At 37.5% G+C, this 20,800-nt stretch overlaps 1 protein-coding gene across 1 annotated transcript in view; it reads right to left on the bottom strand.

Moving 5' to 3' along the window:
• The window catches only part of LOC123256781 (zinc finger protein basonuclin-2-like), a 368,132-nt gene extending 347,459 nt beyond the window's left edge, over window positions 1-20,673 (bottom strand). Inside the window, exon 1 of the mRNA XM_044685348.1 lies at window positions 20,542-20,673. Coding sequence (XP_044541283.1) covers window positions 20,542-20,544 — 3 coding nt within the window. The 5' untranslated portion in view covers window positions 20,545-20,673. The remainder of the gene's footprint in view (window positions 1-20,541) is intronic.
• Window positions 20,674-20,800: the final 127 nt, after the last annotated feature.

Here is a 20,800-nt window from a genome sequence, read left to right as displayed (position 1 = left end):
GGAACATAATGACTATATATTATTTTTAAACACAAAATTATAACTATTATAGGCCCTACAAGGAATTGCTATAAGAAACCTATATCTCTTAGGGAATATGATCTCTTCCAGTAGCCATCAGGCATCTCCTCACCCCTCTCCCCAGTCCCCCATCTGTCCCTGGCAGGACAAAATCTGGCCAGCACAAACTGCCCATGTGTTTGTTGCCTGGTCCACTGAGCAGCTAGGACCCACCAAAGAAGAGAAATGGGTTTGTCTACCCACATTCTATTTAACTGAATTATTTAGGTCAGGTGTCAGAATTCCCAATTAAAAATATATATGTATATATATAAATAATTTATGAACATTTAGAAAAGGAATAATCACAGAAAGCTTCATGTTTTTATCAAGAATCACTCTTACCAGACTTAATCATATATACTTTTCTGATAGTTAATAGATAGGTAGTTAAGGGAGAGCATTACAAATAGTTTACCTAAATGTGAGAAAAGTATTTGACAAAACCTCCTATCTCTTCTGTAGACACAATGGAAAACTGTGAGCTGGATGATATTAGGGTTGGATGGTTTCAGAATAGACCCCCACTTCGACCTATTTAACCTTTTTATAACTGATCTAGATAAAGTAGAAATCAGAAGCTTTTGGAATTTGCAGATGACAATAAAACTAGGAAGGACAGGTCATACATTAGATGACAAGTCAAGTTCCAGACCAACCAGACAGGATAGAACATTCAGATAATTCTAACAGGTTGAAGTTGAATAAATCACAACCCAACTGTAAGCCTAAGGATCCAGCAGAAGCAAGCCAAACAGTTCTTCTCCTCTCTTGTGCCAATCCCTACTTCTTAGCTCTCAGCTGATGCTGAGTACCATCTTCTGGCTATAGACTAGTCCCTCCTCATTCCTACCCCTAAGGGAAATAACTGGTCCTACTCACAACTGGTCCTTCCCAACAAGGGCTAAAAAATGCCCTTGCTTTCTCCACTCAAAAAATCACCAAGCCCTACCTTTTGCTTTGCGATTTTTCCCTATGGTCCAATGGGTCTTGTTGCTATGCCCTCCAGACCCCTGGGCATTTCCATCTAACCTGCCAATGCACTCTAAGGACTCTTCCATCTAACTACAAATAAACTCTTATATGTGTATGATTATTGTCTCCCCTAATTAGAATCTGAGTTTCTTCGAAGCAGGGATTGGCTTGATTTTCTATCTGTATTTCAAATACTTAGCACAATGAAAGGCACTTAATAAATGTTTCTCCATTCATGCTTTTGTTTCTTCATACCTTTGGGTTTCAAAAAATTAAATCCATAAATGCAAGATGGTGGAGATGAGGTTAGATAACAATTTCTATGGAAAGTGAGGGGTGGGGCAATTAAGCTAAATATGAGTTAACAGTGGCAATCAAAAAAGTAAATTCAACCTTAAGCTACATGAAGAGAAGCAGAGTCTCCAGGACTTAGGAGAAAGGGAAGAATAGACCAGATGTACTCTTTGTACACCACCATTTCCAGATCTGTGTTTAACCTGACTTGCCACAACTTAGGGAGGTCACAGATAAGCCCTACCAAGAATGATATGGTAACCAAGACTCAATATCATGCCATATGATGACTAGTTGAAGAAACTAAAGATATTTAGCCTGAAGAGAAGAAGACCTAGAAAGGGCATGATAGCAGCCTAAAGAGAAGAAGACCTAGAAAGGGCATGATAGCTGTCCTCAAGAATCTTTTTTTTTTTTTTTAATTCTTATCCTCTGCCTTAGAATTAATACTAAGTATCAGTTCCAAAGCAGTAGAGCAATAAGGGCTAGCAATTGGGGTTAAGTGACTTGCCCCAGGAAATGTCTAAGATCATATTTGAACCCAGGACCAACCATCTCCAGGTCTTGCCCTCTATCCACCGAGTCACCTAGATGTTCCCTGTCCTCACATATCTTTAAGGCTGTCATGTGAAAAATGATTACACCATTTTTTCTTAAGTCGAGAGGACAGGACCAGGTGGGTAAAAGTTGAAAAGAGTCACAATTGGGCTTGCATAAAGAAAATTATTTCTAGCAGAGCTATCCCCAAACGGAATGGGCTGCCTAAGGATGTAATGGGTTCTCTCTACACCAGAGATTTTCAAATAGATCACTTCTTGGAAAGTTATAAGAATGTTTGTTTGAGTATAAGCTGGACTCTATGACTTCTAAGGTCCATTCCAACTCAAAGATGCTGATTCTCTACAGGACAGTCCTTCTTGTAGACATCAACTTCTGTTAGAACCTCAGACTTTCTTCTAGTTCTCGGTTTTGACCCTGACCTCATTTATTATTTATTGCCTCAGGTCCTTCAGCTCCACTACATGTTTTCCTGGTTATCAGTTTTGGCCTTTTCACATAACACTTCCTTCCTTCATATCTTAAACAGGGATTGTTCTCCTCTATGACCTCAACTCCTATTATCCAACTAGGAAAGTATCAGTAGGCATCTTGGAAAACCCACCTACCCAATGGAAGTTAACAAGAGACAGCTACTATAGTGGAAAGAGCACTGGGTTTGGAATCAGATGCCATGGTTCAAAGACCAGTTGTGTCATTGCAAGAAGGATGATGCTAGACAAGTCACAGCCTCTCAGGCCTCAGTCTCATTTGTAAGACATGGGGGTTGGAAGAGATGATCTCTAAGTTCCAGCTTGATCTATGATCATATAATTCTAAATCTGGCCCTAGCAAGAGCTTAAAAAATGTTTTTGAAATGATTCCTTAATTATCTTATGGTATCAGAAAAGTTACTCACATCAATAAACTTTCCATTCATTATTAACCAAATCTATAATTTTTTAAACTTCCAGAAAATCAATTAACTAGATAAAAATAGCATTTAAAATGAGTAGTAGGGGGGAAATTCTTTATATTTTAAGCCTACTATTTCCTTATTGACCTCATAAATTTCTCTAAAATTACAGATTGTTATTACAAAATAAACCTGTAAAAATAAGTCATAAGAACTTTTAAGTATCCCATTAAGCTCTACAAATACATCCAATTCTCAATTATTCACTATAATGGAAGAAAGTCCAGTCATGGATTATTCAAACCACAAATAATGAAAAAAATACGGTCATCAGGTAGTAATTTCCATTTAAACAGCTATCTAAGCTTCATATAATTTTCAATGCAGATGCCAACATGTGTGTCAAGATTGCCAACAGCTCTTTATTGAAACAACTCTAGAATTCAGGTAGGACATTGGGAACAAGAAGAGAGGCAAGTAATTTTAAAAAGTTTTTTAAAATCTCACCAGAAGAAAATTTTTTAAGTTTTTTTTAACTTAAAAATCAAATTGTAATTTAAAACTTAAAACTTTAAAATACTGTTCTTCATCTTTACAAGGGTATATTTCAAAACCCAAATCAAAACAAAAAGACTTTGGGATTATTTCTTGATTACCATACATTTTATATACTCTTCTGCTTGATTCCAGTTCTGTAAAAGTCAAAAATATACAACTGTAAAGTGACTGTAAGGTGTTTTTAGTTTTTGTGTTTCCATGTACTCTATATTTAGTTTTTGTGCTTCTGATTCAGATGATGTCTTCACCATTAGAAAGTAAAGACTGAGAGGCAATGGACTCTAGGGGCAGAATGAGACAGATTTCTTTTTGGGTTTAGGCAATGAGGTAGTTTGTTTTGCTTAATTACCTTATGTTTGTAACAGGGGTTTTGTTTTTCTGGATTTCCCAAATGAGAGAAAGACAAATGATGGAAGGGTCAGAAGGCAGATCTCCATTTGAAAATAAAATTTTTCTTAAAGAATGTCAGCTGCTAGAGGGCAGGGATAGGGTTTTTTTTGTTTTGTTTTGTTTTTGTTTTGTTTTGTAGTTTTGCCTTTGTGTTCTAAGCACTTAAAAAATGCAGTGCTTGGCACATAATAAACATTTAATGAATGTTATTGACCACCCAATTTCTTTTGGCAGAACAAATTAGGCTATAAGGAGGTTTTTGTTTTGTTTTTTAAACCCTTAACTTCTGTGTATTGGCTCACAGGTAGAAGAGTGGTAAGGGTGGGCAATGGGGGTCGAGTGACTTGCCCAGGGTCACACAGCTGGGACGTGTCTAAGGCTGGATTTGAACCTAAGACCTCCAGTCTCTAGGCCAGGCTCTCAATACACTGAGCTACCCAGCTGCCCCTAGGCTATAAGGAGTTTTAAGTTCTATTGCATTCTAACCAAGAGATATAAAAAACCTAGAGAGAGAGCAGTTAAAAAGGAAACCAGATAGTGTGCCACGGAATAAATAATTCAAATGGGTGTGAATATCAGTAAGTGGAGATTTTGGGGAAAGGGTGGGGAAGAGGAAAGGTGAAAGAAGAAAGAGAAAAGAAATCATACCTCAAAATTCTGAAGAAAAAAAATACTTTTAAAACCGAGGCTAACTGCACTATTTTGTTTAGGGGACAAAGGTCAAACAACATTCATTAAGAATCTACTTATTGACACATACAAAGAAAAAATGAAAGTTCTATCCTCAAGGATGAGCCCCTGGGAAATCCATATACACAAATATACACATATACACAAATAAACATAATACACATATACACATATAATACACATATACACAAATAAGCATAATACTAGAGAAATTGAGTGGGAAGAGATTATCAAAAATTGAGAGGGAAGGGGGGGTCAGGAAAGGGTTAAGTTTGGAAAAGGTGGCCTTGAAGCAAGATAAGGATTCCAAACATGAGCTTAAATTCTCCATGAATAAATCTTAACTATAGAAATTTAAATTTGGTCTTCATTTATCTAACTTACCCTTTCACTGCATTTTTAGTTAGTGCTTAAGACTTCTTATAATTTCACATATGCTTTCTTCCCCATCAACTCCCTTTGACCTCCTTTTTTAGAGGGAAAACTTATTTTTTTGCCAGTCTGGTCCTAGAACCTTTTCTAATTTAAGAGTAGAAAGTCCTAAATGTCACTATGACCTTAAATAGTAAAATCCACACATTAACCACCGGTATCCAGTCAATGTCTTTGAAATCCATACAAGCCAAAATTAAAAGCTAGATAAGTGGTTATAAGGCCGGGTTGGGGAATACTGAAATTAGTCAAAGTTTATCTGTAGTCCCTCCAGGTTCCCTCATTTATGACCTTTACCCAAGGACTACCCCTCACCACCCTTGGTGACTCCCTTCCCACCTCGCTGGTTACTGGGAAGCTCCAGTATAATCTCATCCAGCAAAGTCAGCTACAAGGATCAGTGACTCATTCATACTAAGGTTTGAATAACTGATAACTTAAAAGTATAACTCTCTTATTTCCTCAGGATATTTGCATTTAACAGGGTACAAAGCCTCCAAATTAATTTTGCCATAGACTACTTTGAGGACTTGAAATACATAGTTGGAAGCCACAAGTATTGGTTCTGAGGAGGTAGATGTGGGAATATCCTTAGGAAAGGAGGAAGAGGGCAAGGGAAATTTTGGCAAAAAAATGGAAGAAATAAATCATCTTTTCATATTGAAAAATTGCTATAGAAGAGATATTTTTAATATATTGGAGCAGAGATATGGACATGGTCTCTTTTTCATTTCAAAGGGAAAGATGTGGCTAAGCATCAAAATGTCCTCACCAAGCAAGTTCCTACTAATACCCTGCACCCCAGGATTAACGAAGAGCAATTTGGTAAATACTACCTTAAGTTTAAAGTAGAATTATAGATTTAGATGAAAGGAGATTTGGGGGAGTAAGGTGGAGAATGTAAGGATAAAACTGATACAGTAAGTTATCAGGTGTTATTGATATCTTTTTAACAGATGCCTATCTGCTATCAATTCTATCCTTATAAGAGCAAGAAGTTCCTGGCATCCTTCAAACTGCAGCACAGGGGTAGTCACTCTACTTCATACAACTTTGGATCAAAAAACTTTCCAAAACTTGCTGAGTCTGATTATATCACCTACCCTGGAATCACCCCTTAATTCTTTCTCTCTTACCCCAATGGAATCCAAACAGCCACCAAGTTCTGTCATTTCTACCTTCCCAATATTTCTTGCATTTATCCATTCTTCTCAATTTCCCCAGCAACCCCTGGTTTTCAGATCCTCATTTCTTCTGGCCTATAATAATCTCTTAACTGCTTTTCCTTCTACTTTACAACTCATCCTTCAGTCTACTTCCCAATGAATTTGCCTAATAAAGTACCACCTTCACTTAAAACTGTCCATTTTCTACTGCATAAACTCTCTGATGCTAGCATTCAAGACCACCCACAAACCTAGCCCCAATCTCCCTTTCCAGTACTGTTATGCTCCTCATCTACACAAATTCCACATTATAGACTCTAGACTTTTCATCCCCTCTCAATCTCATCTTGCTCTTTCCCATTTGTCTCTTCACTGAACTTCAATGTCTAGCATGGACTCAGTTCTCTGCTATTTGAATTTGATGAAGTCTCTTCTCCCAGATGAGGTGCCAACTTCTCAATGAACTTTATTCCCCATCCTTTTTACTTCCATATTCAATAGAAACTCCTGAAGGAGAGGGACTTTTTCTCTTTTGCCTTTGCACCCCAGCACCTCTCATGGCGCCCAACATATTGTAGGAGTTTAATAAATGCTTGGTGATTGATTATTTTTCCTCAACATCATCCTCCAGCCCTACCAGGTTAGTTATGCCTACCATGCCCATAGGGTCTTGTTCATTCCTATCAGTGGGGGGCTTTTATCATCCAGCTTCCCCGGCCAAAAAACTACTTGCTACTTATTTACCAATCCATACACATCACTTTTAAGACCTGATTCAACGTGATTGTAGGAAATCACCATAGACTGGGCTTACTCCATGATAGCCAGTCCTTCATTTTGGTAGTTTCTCAATACAAATACAGTTTCAACTATAGTATCCAAGATTTGCTTTTATTCTGCGTTTGGATAAATGTCTGCCTTGTCTCCTCAACTAGATTCTAAACTTCTCAAGAGCTCTAGCAGCCTACCATCTTCTCCATTTACTTCCTAATGGCTTATTATATGGTATGGTTCACATAAGTAAGTGATCAAAAGCAGTCAATAAATGCTTACTGAATTAAAAGAATAGTATATTCATTTTATGGCCATTCTAAAATATTTATTTCTTCCAGCAGTAAACCTTCCGTATACCTTACACTGTGCTAGGCACAGAGGGGGATACATAAAGAAGAGAATATTTTTTCTCCACAAGGATTCACAATCAATAGGGGAGATAAGACAGTACAAAGATGAATGAATACATGTGCACAGATAAATTGTAAATGAGACTGTTTTAAGTACAAAAGAGGAATGTAAAGTGATATGAGAGCCATAGAAAGACATCAGAGGTGGTAGCATTTTAGTCAGGCTTTGAAGGATGAGTACAATACAGTATAAAAAACAAGCAATTATTAAGCATCCTACTGTACAGAATAAACAGGCAGGAATCAGAGAGGGATTCAGTCTTTTGAAAAAATCCCTCATCTAAAACCACACATGATTTTGGTCACACTACACTTTTTTATCTCTGATAGACAAGATATATCCTGATTTGCAATTTGAAAAAAATAGAAAAATACATTTCTATAATTGGAAATGCACTTTTTTATAATCATTTAAGGTCTACAAAGAACTTTCCTAGAAAGGTTGCTAGAATAAGTATTATTATCTCCCATTTTTTACAGATAAAGAAACTGAGCCTCTGAAAGTGAAACTGGTTTGTCAAGTCACTTAGCTAACAAGGTAAGAGAAAGATTTAAGTTAGATTCTTTTACTCCAAATCCAGTTTTCTTTCCACTAAGGTTCTGCCATATTTCTACACCTGCATTTCAAAGTTTGACAATATATTACTATCAAATAATATTTCAAAAATAGGTAATTAACATATTAAATATTCAACAAGTCAGATATAGATATAGATGAAGCTACTGAAGAATGAGGTCACCTGAGATAAATATTTACTGCAAAGCACAAATTATGTTCATGGCCCAATGTATAAAATAGCAAAGAAAAACACTTTCCAGTTGAATAATGCACAGCTCTAATTTATTCTCTAAGAAAACTATTTCTGCCCCTATCTTGCCCTGAGAGCCTCCTTTCAAACTCCAAGGAAACTCTCAGCTGTATCCATTGCAAACTACTGCTCTCACTTCAATGTTTCTGGATGTATTTCGTATATCTCTGTGCAATCTCTTTATCGTCAGTCTATGTGCAAAAATACTCCCATCCCGGGGTTGCAAGTGTGGCTAAAGAGATCAATGAAAGTGCAATCTTTGTCATACAACATAGCTGCGTATCCATAAGTAATTTCTAACATAAACCTTGAACCTGGAGAGAAAAACTGCCCATGTGAATTCCAAGCAGAAATTCTGGAAATGTTTTTTAAATGTTTATGTACATCTACTATCTTTGCAGCTGGATCATTCTAAAGTAAAATGGATAATCTATAAATTGTAGCAATCTGACACACACCGATAAAAAAAAATTTACTATGTTTTGGTCCTAATTACCATTTTAAGTAAAGGAAAATCCCTTAATGAAGTTAAATATTCACCTGAATTACCATGAGTTTTGTGTTGACTTGAATATAGCTAGATATAATTTAAAACTTCCCTCTGAAATATGTATTTCAGATGGAGATGCCCAGATGCATTATTTTGATGAAGTTATTTTATTTAAACTGATACAGTTCTTTATAAGTCCTAGGCAAAGAAAGATGCCACTTGTCATGTAAATGTTCATTTGCTTTTGTCTAGGGAGAAACTATGGGAGGGGAATCTGTAGAGCAAGATTACTAGGTTTGGATGCAGCAATAAAAATACAAGGACTTGTGACTGTTCCAAAACATAAACACAGTTTCATTTCCATTAACATTTAAAGCTTTGGGAGACATTTTCCTCACAAGCCTGTGAGGAAAGTTGTACAAGTACTCAGATCACAAAGAGAGTTAAGGGACAGAACCTGAGACTGGCTCAGTCTAAGGCTTTTTGCTCTATACCAAACAAAACTCATAATGTTCATTATCCTGTTTATAGGGTTGAAGAGTGGACACAAAGCAGCATTACTTTATTCGAGATGACCTAATGTGTCATTTGGCATACTAATAATTTACCTTTACCTGAGGCTGAAAGTCATTAGATACACAGCAAAGATGGAATTAATGTTTTTCCCCTAAGGGGAAAATAATGTTAAGTTCTCTAACCGCTTCAGTCATTTTGATCAGAAAAAACAAAATAAACTTTCCAAGTGTAGCTTGAGACATGGAATTGACATCATGAATGTGTGTTGAGATTGGCTAACTGTCAATGTCTAAATAAATCTGAGACTCCACTAAAGTCTTCCTCCAATGCCTCACAATGACCTGGAGGTGACCCTGGGTTCTTGGGGGGCTATACAAATGGCACCCAAGCTCTGCTAGGTCCTACTACCAAAGGGGAAGTTTCGACTTGGGGCTCCATAATGAACTCTATGTCTGCTTTCAGAGAGCCTGCCTAAGGAAATTAAGAGCAGCTCGCTACAAGAAAGTGAGTAATAATTTTCTTTGGGGATGGAGGGTCAAAGCAGTTCAAAAAGAGTGTCTACTAAGGCATGGGGGGGGGGGGGCAGCAGCTGGTACCAGTGGAAAAAAAATATCCAGGGATGAATCCCTTGTGTCTTGTTTAATATTATTTTTTTTGCATTAATGGGAAAAATATATTTCTATATGAATACATTTGATTAGAAAGCATAATCTAACACTAGCTACTGTGCCAAAATGAATAATCTTTCATCTAAAAATAACTGGAAAAATGCCCAAAAAGTCAGTGCAGTTAAGGCAATAACTAGTCTACCAAAAAAAATAATAAAAACTACAAAAGTAAGTACTTAGCAATAAATATAGACCTGTATTATCAGGAATTAAGAGAAAAATGCAAGCTTTCAGAGAAATAAATATTGCTTGCAATTTAAGGATGATTCCACACAGTGGCCCCCAAATAGCCTTACCTTTCATGTGTTTCCAAGTCTTGATAACTGGATCTTATAAAGTATTTTAATTACAAATTCACCAGTAAGTTATAGAAGGGGAAGAAAGCAGTTCACATTAATATATTCAAATACCGAATACCAGAAACTTGGACGAATAAACTAGATAATTTATATCTGTCACAAGGGCGTGGATATTTAACAAGAAGCAGACAACACCCCTCATTCACAAGTTTCAATTGTTTCCCATTTCATATATTCCCATACACCAAATATAATGCTCAAGTCCTTTCTTTTTAGGCATATAAAATGGTTTTTTTTTTGCTTCTTAAAAAAAATTTTTTTCTAAACATGAAGTAATTTAGTGCTTTTGTTCAAAATGATAAACATTTATGGGAAATTTTGGCATGAATAGGTCATCACAATTCTATGGTCATCAAAAAACTCGCTGTCAGGAGCAGAGCTCATAAGGACATTTAGGTGGCACAGTAGCAAGGTCCTGGGTTCAAATCTTATTCAGCTACTTCCTAGCTGTTTGTCCTTGGGCACTTAACTCCCATTGCCTAGTCCTTACCTCTCTTCTGACTTGGAACCAGAGTATTGATTTTAAGATGGAATGTAAAGGCTTTAAAAAAATGTACTGTCATTCAATAATGCACATTTTATTAAGCACCTTCTGTAAATATGGTAACCTATGCTTCTCAAATAAGCTCTAGTAAGTATTAATTTGAAATATTTCGAACACAGACCCAAGAATTGACTATAATTGTCAAAAGAGAACCAGCCTACCTCAGTTCAAAGAGATCCATCACCAGGAAGCTGGCTGCCAGGCAATGATTTTGAGAGGCGAGAGTAATTTAGAAATTCTAAAGGCATGGCGAACTATAACCTAAATCCATGAAGAAATAACCACAATGGGGACATCTGGGACCACTAAATGAATGAAAAAGCATTTACTGAATGCCTACAAGAAGCAAAATGAATAAATGAAAAATTCTCCTTGGATACAAGAAAAACTGAGTTCAAGTCCTGCCTCAAATACTTGCTGGCTGTAGACCCTGGACAAATTATTTAATCTCTCAGTGCCCAAGCAACTTTTTAAGGCTACAAGATGTAGAGAAGGTATTGCCCTGGACGCTTAGAAAGGGAATTTTGTCACCTGGAAGTTGCCCCTTTACTAATGAAATCACAGGTCCAGTTCCCTTCCCCATTCTGCTCGCTTCCTCTGTGCCTAGAATTGTGCTAAAAACTGAAGAGACAAGCACAATCAGGGTCTGTCTGATGAAGATGTTTGAAAGATAGAGAGATAGAGCACCTAAATTACTTGTTAGAGGATAATGGATATGGGAAACATCAAAGAAAAATCGGTTAACACAGCAACTAGAGCTATTTCACATACATTCTTCTGGAATTAGGGCATCTACGGTATTTTGGCTCCCATACAGAAGGTACCTCTAGACACATATCACCAGGAGATTTCTACACAAGCAAAACAATCATCTAATGAGCTTACCCAGTAGGACCTTTACAATTCTAATGAGTTTGTAGCAGATTCATCTGAGTTTATGATCATCATTATTATTAGATTGTAGAACCACATACTTTTCTTTTACCTGAAAGTGAGCATTCCTATTATAGTAACTAACTCCCTAGGGCATCATTAGATTGTTTTTCACATTCCCCATCTGGCATCAAAATGGCATTGATATTTTCTGTTCTGGTTTTTTGTGTTCTTAGAATGGAGTCTTTATCTTTCTTCCATTTGCTTGGCATTCAAGGCTTTCCACAATCTGGCATCAGCTCACCTTTTCTTCCTTATTTCACATACAACCCTTCTTGTATTCTTGGCTCTAGTCAAAGTCGACAATTTTCTATTCCAATCCCTCCCACCCCCAACAGTCTTCCCCACCACACTTTACTTTTCTTCTCTCTACCTCTGCTTACACTATTCACTAAAACTAAAAATATGCTTCCTCTTCCTTCTTTGCCCTTTAAAGTATAATTCAAATGCTACTTCTTCCATGACGTCTTACTTGGTTATCTCAGTCAATAATAACCTTTCCTATCCGATCTCATGTAATACCTTGTATCATACCTAATCCTTTTGGTTAAAATATACAATATTACATGACACATTTAAGATAGGCTTTTCCTACACCACAAATTTCAAATGGGAAGGGTCCGTGCTTTATCTCAACCCTGCACAATTTACACAGTTGGTACTTAATAAAATGTCTGTTGTCATCATTCCCAGATCTCCAACCCAAAACTCACCCCCATATACTATTAGTATGCAGATCGTAATAGATGTTGGTCGTAGTCTGCCCTAACAATGGATAGGGGGAAACAATAAATAGAGTAATACTAAAGTACAGTCAGCACTAGATCACACATTAGGAAAAGAGGTACATGGCCAAGCTGAGCCAGTTCCATGATCAGCACAATATGGCGGCAACAATCCTGAAGTCTCACAGTCAAAGCCCAGGGCAGGTCCCTAAATCGAAAACCTATTCCTTCACACAGTAACAGCTTGGTGAAGAAAAGTATTCCCCTAGACAGAAACTCCAATGAGAAAGGCAAAGAAAAGGATAAGAGAATTACTTCTTTCTCTTCTATGTCCAAAGTTACATAGAACTGCAAGATCAGATGAAAGAAGCCAACAGAATTCTTTGTCAGTCCTGATCCTGTTTCAAATGTGATACTGGCATTAGCAGGGTTTGCCTACCTTCCAGGACAAAGAAGTAGGAGAGACACAGAAAGATGGTCAAACTCTTAGAAATTTGGTGAGAAGTTATTAAGGTTTTCAAGAGAAGGAAGGAAGGGAGGAAGGGAGGGAGGAAAGAAGGAGGGTGGGAAAGTGCCTCACCACAAATGTTAATAGTTTAGTAGAAATGCAAAATATATATATATATATATACTATGAATATTAAAAGGAAAAAATTAAAATTACTAAATTATTATTGGTAAAAGAATAATATTTCTAGCTTGGGGAATTAAATGGAAGACTGTGCAAATAAGACTCAAGTGATTTGCCATTTCCCAATGACATTTTACAAAGCTTTGAAATTTCTTTCAAAATTATGTAAATGTTTTATTACAAATATTAAAATGATATACAGAAGCAAAAAATATGTTCATTGAAATTTGCTTTTTAAATATGTTATATTTACTTACTTGTACAAGAGGTATATCCCTCTAGTAGAATGTAAGCTCCTTGAAAGCAGGGGCTCTTTTCTTACTACCCATAGTATTTTATACAAAATGCTGTTAAGTCACTTCAGTTGGGTCCAACTCTTTCTGACCCCATTTTGGGTTTTCTTGTCAAAGAAAATAGAGTGGTTTGCCATTTACTTCTCCATTTTGCAGATGAGGAAACTGAGGCAAACAAGGATGCATGACTTGATCAGGTTCACTTGGCTAGTAAGTGTTGGAGGCCAAATTTGAACTCAGGTCTGCCTGATTCTCCTCCCAGGGCACTATCCACTGTACCATCTAGCTGCCCCATTTCTACATAATATAAGTCAAATAATTGTTGAATTGAACTAAATTGAAATGCAATCAAGGAACACGCACACGGAGACAAAACATTCTAACAGAATGAAAGCACCCATACTTGACAGATTGGAGGGGACTGAGTGGGAACAATAACAGGGAAAAAAAGATGTGGAAAATTAATAATTAAATTCATTTATTTAATAGTTCTTTATACACCATGCCTAAGGGACACAGATTCATTCTCCTTTACACTCTCATGTTCTCATTCTAATCTAATGGACTTTTGTGTCATTTAAATAATTTCATCTATGTTCCCCCCCCCCAAAAAAATACAGCATACTGAGGTGGGCATCAGAAAAACATACCGTTTTTCTAATACTCTATATAAGGGGAAAAAAGAAAATAAGGCATTTTTTCTGGCTGTCAGAAATACTTAATTTTCCCCTACAAATGAGGTTTATATGAAAACCATGTGATTGACAAGCACCTCAGAAGCAAACCTTGGCAACCCTTAATGCAGTCCATCTCTTTGGCCTCTTAAGCAAAATTCCTTCACAAACTGTTTGTCTTTGCAATAACTCCTCCAAAGCTCATTACTGCCAGCCTCAGTCTATCCCCCATGTTGTGCATTTATCCCTGGGATGCATTATCAACATGTGGCACATGTCCTTGACATGCACAGAAGAGTTGCACCCCAGGATAGCAGCATGCACGACAATAGTGTTGACTCTTACTCCTTTATGGTTGCTGGGATGTAACCGAGAAATCTAATAACTGTGACAGTAGGGCCTTTAGGTTTTTCCTTGCCTTTCCAGACAGTGAAGCTGCACAGACACTAATGAAAGGTTAAATGAATAGGAATAGCTGACAAGAGGTACAATAAAGAAGGGGCTTGGTAATCCACAGACACTGAGCAGAGATCCTTGGCTCAAGCAGAGAAAGGACAGCATAGCGTCGAGTCACAATATTTAAAACAGCTTGCTATACACAGAGTCTTTTGTGTCTGGGTACATGTCTGGCTTTGGACAAAAAAAAAAAGATACTGAAAAGGAATTTCAGCATGGGGCACTTTGGCAAATATAAGGTCATAATAAGGAAAAAAAATGTTTTGTGTGTGTTGTTACATCTTTGTACTCCACACAAAAAAGCAATGACTGAAGACACATGAAACATAAGTTTTAAGACAATACTGTACATTTAAACCACTGTTCCATAATGTATCTGCAGGGTTGGATTGATGTAACTCCCACAACCATTATGAAGATTTAGTTCTCTTTCTCTCTCTCTCTCTCTCTCTCTCTCTCTCTCTCTCTCTCTCTCTCTCTCTCTCTGTCTCTTTCTCTCTCTTTCTTTCTGTGTCTCTCTCTGTGTCTGTCTCTCTCTCTCTCTCTCTCTCTCTCTCTCACATACACACACACACACACACACACACACACATTCTGTTTCATTTAAAATAGAACTCAGCAGTTCATAATCTACACTTTCCATATTACACACCCTCTTAATAAAGAATTCTTGAGACTCATCTTACTGGCATTGAACAGTCAAGCTCTGTACTCTATAACTACTCTTTCCAATTCTCTCACATCCCTGGGTCGGCAAAACTCCTTAATAGTTAATATAACCAATTATAATTTACTGGGCTAGAAATCTATGAATTAGCATTTAAAAAAAAAAACAAACTTGTATATTTTAAAATGACTGCCACTTTGAAATGGCCTGAGCTATAATTCTTAATGAGAAAACTTATTTTTTTAAAGTTTTCTTCATCCTCCCTTGGAGAACTTTTCATTCTTTAGGGCAAGGGCTTTAAAATAAATGGCAGAATAGTTTAACAGTAGAAAGCTACTAAAAATCACCAGGGGAACAAAGCGTTCCAAGATGACCAAAAAAAAAAAAAAGTGAAAGAAAGAAAAGAAAGAAATCCTATGTTGTTACCTTTAACAGATATTCTACATATTTTTAGCTTATTGTTTCTCAAAATAAGGTTCTAATACAAACTGAAATACCTGCAAAATAACTCTGATAAACACGCACAGTTCATATAGCAGAGGTTCATAACAAATGGTAAAACTGGACTATGGATATGTTTTAAAACAAGGGAGCCTCTTTAAACAGCCAAATTAAATTATAGCTGAACTCTTGAGTGTACTGAGGGTTCTAATAAGCAACAAATAAAGGCTTTTATTGGCTAGCGACATAATAGGAGCTACTGTGCAAGAGATTTTTAAAAAGACCAATCTGGCAGTTTATCCCATTGGATTATATTATTTACTTAAACGGTAAATAAGTTTGTCCAAACTCATGCTCATAAAAACTAGTATACAAATATTAAACAGCAATTATGATCAATGGCACTTTAATGCAAACATCACAGAAGTTTTCAGGAACAAGTGATAAACAACACTGTGAAATTAAACAGCAAACATTGACTTGAACACCATTTAAGGCTGATTTATTTAAAATCAACACCAGGGCAAAGTATGAAGGGATGCTCATGGATTCCTCACATATCAGCTTTCTAAATGATCTGCTATTGGGCCCTCCAATTTATATAGTTCGCTTTAAAAAGGGGTTCCTCTTCAGGGTAAAGCCATTTCTCCATAGAACTCCATGAAAAACATCATATGTAGGAAGGGGATTTTCCTCAGTGGAGTGAAAGGCTTCACATGTTATGCTGATTTTGCGAAGTAACTAATTTTTAACTGAATTTTCACTCCTGGTTCCTGACATAAGCGAGCCTAAGAAGTCCTTCAAACAGAAAGAACATTACCAACAGGACTCAGCTGTGATCAATGAAGGCTTAAAATGCATTTAGGGCTGCACTTTGGTTGGTCTAGCAAAGCATTCCACAGGTCAAGGGCAAGGTTCTATTGGGCATTCTCCTAAGCGCTAAAATGCCACAATAGCATGTCCATGCCTAAATGTTAGAACTGTGATTCCTAACAACTTTTCTGCACTAGTCTGTTTTGCAAAGTATTTTCCATTTTTTACCTTAGGCATATCTCATAAAATCACAAAGCTCCCTCTAGCTCTTCAGAGAGGAGTTTACTAAACCAATGATCCTATGCAATTCCCATCCATTTTGCAAAGCAATATACTAAGAGAAAGGAAGGGGGGCAATTGCCCTCACATAAGGGTTCTTGTTTTCATTTAGCAATGTTTTCAATTCTATACCTTGCTAGGATGTTCATGGTAAATGAGAACATCTGCTTAAGGGACATAGAAAGTTAAGTATTACTTCGTATATGTACTCTAAACTAAAGAATCGCTTAATCACTTCCAACTTACGTTTGACTTACAAAATTCTATCATGAAACTTTAGCCTGTTAGAAAAAGTCACTCTACAAATAATACACATACATATGTGTGTATATGTATATACACACACAAAGCACAGATTTTTCCCTTCCCTTGCCCATGATTAATTACAATTGCAAAAATAAAGTGGAAATGAAGTCTCCAAAATCCCAGGTTCTGAAAACCTGCCTTCAAATACAGTACCTTGAAAGCAAATAGTGATCATGATGTACTTTATCTGTGTTTTGGTAGAATTTACAGGAAATTGAAATGCTGAATGTAATTTATAGAATATATTTTAATCTACCATAATATTTACATACATCAGTAATGACTCTTTTATTGTTTAATCTTTTCTGCAATTCAGTATTGGATATTTTGGGGATTCTAGTTATTTAGTAGATGAGAAATAAAATAATTGATGTATGCGCCATTGATATTTAACATGTCTTAATATAACTATTAAAATCTCAAAATAGACTAGTAAATCATTTCTAACAAGCTTACATGAAAAATATGAAAGCAAACCTTTCCTATTCACTATATCTTCGTTTGTTTTAAAATCTAGAAAACAAAGTTAAATTAGTCCTGAATTGAGTATCAAAAGATTAAAGGGAGGGGAAAATAACTTCTAAGTCCACCTATTTTGGACTCCCTTAAATAAGGCAAAATTTTCAGCAGCAGCAACAACAACAAAAAAAGAATACCACCCCCCCTTCCAGCCCACCCCAACCTTTTTGAGCTAGTGTCCAATTTCTTCTTTTCTGAACAGCTGTATTATCCAACTTAAGTTGCTCTGCTAATTTCAGTCCCACAAGGACTAACTTGGAAGGCAAAAAAATACAAGAAAAGATCAATTTGCTGGGAAAGATCAAATGAGAAAACTGTGGGGACAGCACCAGGTCAGAGTGTGGAGAACTAAGCAGACCTGTTCTTCATTAACTTAAGCTCTCCGGGGACGTCACACACTACCTGTCCATGGGCTTTATTGAACCGCCTAACCCTTCTCTCTGTTCCATTCTTCAGGGCCCAAGTGAATCATATCCTGCTGCTGACAAGTTAGCAGGGGACTGCGGCTGCAACATGAAAGTACTTTTCTTTCTTGTCTAAATCAGGCAGATTTTTGCAAAGACGACACAGCATTGACTCGTGACATGGCAAGATGAAATGAGAGGTCTGGGCCAGTCTTGGAGCTGTGCAGATAAAAGTAATCAAATGACACTCCTGGAATGCAAATTGGCATTCTTGACTGGAGCAATTGCACAACCATGAAACATCCCTGACAGCAAGCAAGATTAGGACAAAATGTTATGTAAAGCACTGAACTCAAAAACTCTCACTTGGAAATTCAAACTGTAACACTTACATTTTAATAGAGCAATAGTCAGCCCTGCTTTTGTCTGCTCCTTTATGGCTTTGGTTTATGTAATCACATTTCCCTGTCTGACACATACACCTCGAATCCCAGGTAGGAAAAACACAGACGTTGGGGATGTATGGGAGCTATTAACATTTTGTAAAAAATTCACCTTCAAAAAAAAAAAAGAAGCTGAAATTCATTCTTGTCAAAAATCTTAGGTAGACATGATAGCACAGTTAATCATCCCAAAGATGAAAAACACAGGCTTCCAACTTTACTTAGAAATCATTAGCAAAGTTTATATTGAGCCTCAATGTGGCTTCATTCAGGTGGACATACTAATGTGGCCTTTGGAAAAGTGATTAGCAATCTGGATTTTAAATATCCTTCCAGTATGGGAAGTTAAAGAGGACACACCTTCCACCGAGAAAACTTCATTAATGCTGGGGCTACAAAATAAAACACAGAACGCTGACACCCTATAAAAGGTTCAGATGAGAGTTTTGTGATGCCAAAGGAGACAATATCCACATACTTACTTTCACAAGCACTCACTATTCTTTAATAGAGCTAGAGATCAGTCTCAACAAAAAACAGAGGCAGAAATAAACTCCGCACTTAAGGCAAGTGTATTCCTGGGACACCAGGTCAGGATTAATACCTCAAACTAGAGCCTAAAACCGTCAAACGCTGTTTAAAAGTAATTAGAATATAAACCAATTTGCAAAATGATTGCTATATAGGAATAAAGTATATAGATGAAAAGTAACACAGATTTGGAATAAGAGGGAAAAATACTACCTTGTCCTAGTTTTTCAAAGTTAAGCATAAATTACTGCCAGAAGGACAAATATCTAAGTCCAAAAAGATCTCTTTACTATTTTGTTTTGACGTCCCACCTAAAAACAGGATCAAACAACAGCAACTGTCCGGGGAGGCCCACGCAGGAAAAAAAAAATACAGAAAAAGGCCACTTTCTACCTCTTTAATCCTGGGTACACAGGCTTATTTTATGATGTCTTTTGTACATCAGTTTTACAACAGCTTGACTCTAGGGTAAATGGGAACCATCATAAATCGCATGCTGCTTTCAAAACCACTTTAATTTCTGTCAGCGTTACTGTAACCACAGTCCTGGGCACATGCTACAGTCTTTTTTTTGTTGTTGTTGCCTACTTCTGACAGTTGCATCTCCTACACTCCAGTGGTGACTTTGATCATTGAAACAAGAGATGTCACATTAGGGGGAAGGGAAGAAAAAAAGATGCCAACCCACTATCTCCCTTTTTCTTATATCGTCTATCTACATGCAAAGCACAAGACATCAAATCCCCAAGTGGGGGTAACAATAGCAATGCTTTGTGGAGCAAGGGAGTGGTCAAGCCACATTTCTCACAAATCGCTTCATTCAGTATGGACATGCTCTTCCCGGCTGGATGGACTCAACTCCTGACTATGCGGGCGTACCCGCTAGCATGCTGGGTACTGTATGTGCAGTCATGCTTCTTTAAAATGTACTTGTGGCTTGCAACCGTAAAGTAACCACTGGGGAGTTCTGCAAGTTTAAATCTTGGATCATCTCATAAGCTAGCACCTACTATCCCTACTCCCCCACCTCCAAAAAAAACCCACCAATGTCTTGAAATGAAATCTACACCTCCACACTCCAAAATAAAGCCTCCCAATTCTGATCGAAAAGAATTCAGGGTTTGTTTTCCCAGGATGCAGCACCTCTCATGTTTTTCACATTCTTTACCTAAGTACAGGGGCATTTCCTACAACTTTCACTTAGAAGTGATGGTCTGAGTCAAGGAAAATTACGAACAAAAAAGGGGGAATGGGGGAGGGGAGGAGAACCTCGCTGGTGAAAACTAGATTTGCCCCTTCCGTGGCTGGCACAGACACATACACACCCTCATATGTCAATCCCCTCTCACCCCTAGACTGAGTTTCAAAAATTACCTTTACAGGGAGTGCGAAACGCTTCCCTCAGTGTAGACAGCTACTACAGAAGTTCCATTCATTCCTCCCTCCCCTTTCCACCCATCCACCCCCCACCTCCAAGCCCCCAATCCCAAACTCCCTCATTCTCACCAAACCCCTCACGTCCCTCTCACCTTTCTTTGGGCAGTCTAGGGAAGGGTTAGATAAAATCCTAGGGCAGCCCCCACCCCCACCCTTGCTCTCACAGAAAGTTTTGTGGCAAAGTTTTTTACACCAGGATTTCAGGAACTCAGCATGAGCCAGGTTGGCTTGGGATGTGTTTTTTTTTTCCCTTTTTTCTTTTCTTTCCCCCTCCCTTCCCTTCCTGAAAGTTAAAGAAACAGATTCTCGAAACATCCCTAGCTCCCCGTTGCGTTACTGCGCTACGTTAATTTCTGATTAAGTCTAGAATGAAAATGAAAGGATGTTGGAAAACTTCTTACCATCTCCGCATGTTGGTTGTCAAGTGCACTTGCAGCCCCCGCCTCTCGGTCTCCTCTTAGCGGCAGCGTCTGGACCAGCCCCTCTGACTCCTGTGTCTCCACTCTGCCTCTTTCTTTCCTTCCTCCCCCCTCTTTTCCTCCTTCCCTCCCTCCCTCCGCTACTGCCGTCCTCCGCCTCTTTCTTTTTCTTTTCTCTCTCTCTCTCTCTCTCTCTCTCTCTCTCTCTCTCTCTCTCTCTCTCTCTCTCTCTCTCTCTCTC

Source organism: Gracilinanus agilis, chromosome 1, assembly GCF_016433145.1.
Source record: "Gracilinanus agilis isolate LMUSP501 chromosome 1, AgileGrace, whole genome shotgun sequence".
Lineage (NCBI taxonomy): Eukaryota > Metazoa > Chordata > Mammalia > Didelphimorphia > Didelphidae > Gracilinanus > Gracilinanus agilis.
This window is presented reverse-complemented; position numbering and strand designations above follow the sequence as displayed.